The sequence below is a fragment of the Plectropomus leopardus genome, unplaced genomic scaffold (assembly GCF_008729295.1).
Source record: "Plectropomus leopardus isolate mb unplaced genomic scaffold, YSFRI_Pleo_2.0 unplaced_scaffold26161, whole genome shotgun sequence".
NCBI lineage: Eukaryota > Metazoa > Chordata > Actinopteri > Perciformes > Serranidae > Plectropomus > Plectropomus leopardus.
In genome coordinates, this window is record NW_024628448.1 from 1 (window position 1) to 1926 (window position 1926).

Genomic DNA, 1926 nt, shown 5'->3' on the forward strand with positions numbered 1-1926 from the left:
GCTCGCTCAGGCTGCAGGAAGCGGCTCAGGAGGCTGATCAAAAGAGGCTTCAGCGTCGACTGTCGAGACAACCGTGGCTGGAACGCCCTGCACGAGGCGGCGGCCGCTGGCAGCAAGGAGTGCGTGCAGGAGATTTTGTCTGCTGCGGGCGGTAAGAAAGGTCATTGTGCAAATCACAGTCAGAGTTCTCACATTTTAGGAGCTGGAAACAGAGAGCGATTGTTTTTTTTGTTTCTAGATAATAAACAGTTCATTTTCTGCCATGAGATGTCGTTGAATGGACTCATTGTTTAAAACCCCAAAATATTCAAATTTCCAATCATCGAGACACAAAAAGCAACAAATCTTCACATTCGATAGTGATACCGCACATAGAGGAGTGAAATGGTGTTTGGCTGCTCAGCGGCGTAAAATAAAAGCAGTGAGTGAACACAGAAAGGTGCAAACAAGAAGATACAGATACAAAACAACACGAAACAGAACAAGCATGAGGCGCAGTACTAGAAAAATATATCTTTAATTAGAGCTGCAACAATTAATTGGTCACTTGATTACTTGATTAGTTGTCAATTATTACATTAATTGCTAACTTATTTGATCATCATCAATTGTGGTTTGAGTGGATTTTTAGGGGGAAAAAAGTCACAATTTAAATGTGAATATTTTTTTACTCTGTGACAGTAAAGTGAATACATGGGTGTATCGTGAGATAACGGGCCCCTGGGCACAGATATGTGAAGGGCCGCAACACCTCTGCTACAGAGGAGAAAAAGACGCACAGACTCTGTGGTGGTTTCACGTCTCTTTGTAGTCTCTCTCTGTGGTTTTGTGTCTTTTTGTCGTTGTGTTATGTATTTTTCTTCCTGTTTTGAGTCTCTTTGTGGTTGTTTGGTGTCTTTTTGTGATCATTCTGAGTCTCGTGCGTAACGTAAAGAACCAGAGAGTGTTTTGTAGTTCAGGTGGATTAGCTACTTCCGCTCTTATCAGAGTTGTTTTATTGAGTCAGGTTTCAGGCAGACTCAGCTGGTGTTTCTGTGTTTGTGGCGGTGCGCAGCAGGCTCCTCCCGGGGCTGTGGTGCCTACGTGAACTCTCTGACACACGAGGGGGAATCTGCGTGTTACCTGGCGGCGCAGCATGGACACCTGGCTGTCGTCCGACTCCTCTTGAAAGCAAACGCCAACATCAACCAGCTCACAAACGACCTGTCCTGTCCTCTGTACGCAGGTATGACGCCGGCACGTTCTCACACCTGTTCCACTCCTGTACGCACCTCCGACCGAACACGTCGATGTGATTGGATGAATTCATTCTGCAGTTCTGATCTCTCTGTTTCCTGACAGCGGTAGACGGCGGGTACCAGGACGTGGTGGATCTGCTGGTCAGAAAAGGTGCGGAGGCCAACAGGACACACACGGCGTCCTGCTGGACCTGTCTTCATCAGGCCGTTTATAAGGTGACTCAAAGGAACTCAAACACACACACTGAACTCTGTGAAGGGTTTCCTGATGTTGTTTCATTTATTTTCTTAGGGTCACAGTGAAATTGTGCGCATACTGGTCAACGTGTGCAACCTGGAGGCGCTGGATGACCACAAGATCTCCCCTCTGTTTGTGGCGGCTCAGTACGGACAGCAGGACTGCCTGGAAATCCTCGTCAGTGCTGGTAAATCGCTGTTCCTTGAAACATCAAAAAATTCTAGAATTCCTAGAAATGTCCTAAAATGAAATTAAATTAGACGTCATAAAGTCCTAGAAACTTTCCACAATCAAGGAAACTTTCTAAAATCCTTGGAAGTTACTGAAATCGTAAAAACATGGGGCTGCTGTGACTGGCCCCCGGCCCCCGGCCCCTGGCCTCCGTCCCCTGGCCCCTGGCCCCTTACCCAAATAATGAGTGTAACTGTTGAAAGCAGGCGATGGACTTCA

At 46.8% G+C, this 1926-nt stretch overlaps 1 protein-coding gene across 1 annotated transcript; it reads left to right on the top strand.

Moving 5' to 3' along the window:
- Window positions 1-6: 6 nt before the first annotated feature.
- On the top strand, window positions 7-1663 carry LOC121966868 (ankyrin repeat and SOCS box protein 3-like; the record flags this gene model as incomplete). The annotated part of the gene is made up of 4 exons (XM_042516939.1): window positions 7-151; window positions 1055-1225; window positions 1342-1454; window positions 1531-1663. Coding segments are annotated over 4 exons (562 nt in total), but the record flags the coding sequence as incomplete, so codon positions are not given.
- Between the last annotated feature and the right edge of the window lie 263 nt (window positions 1664-1926).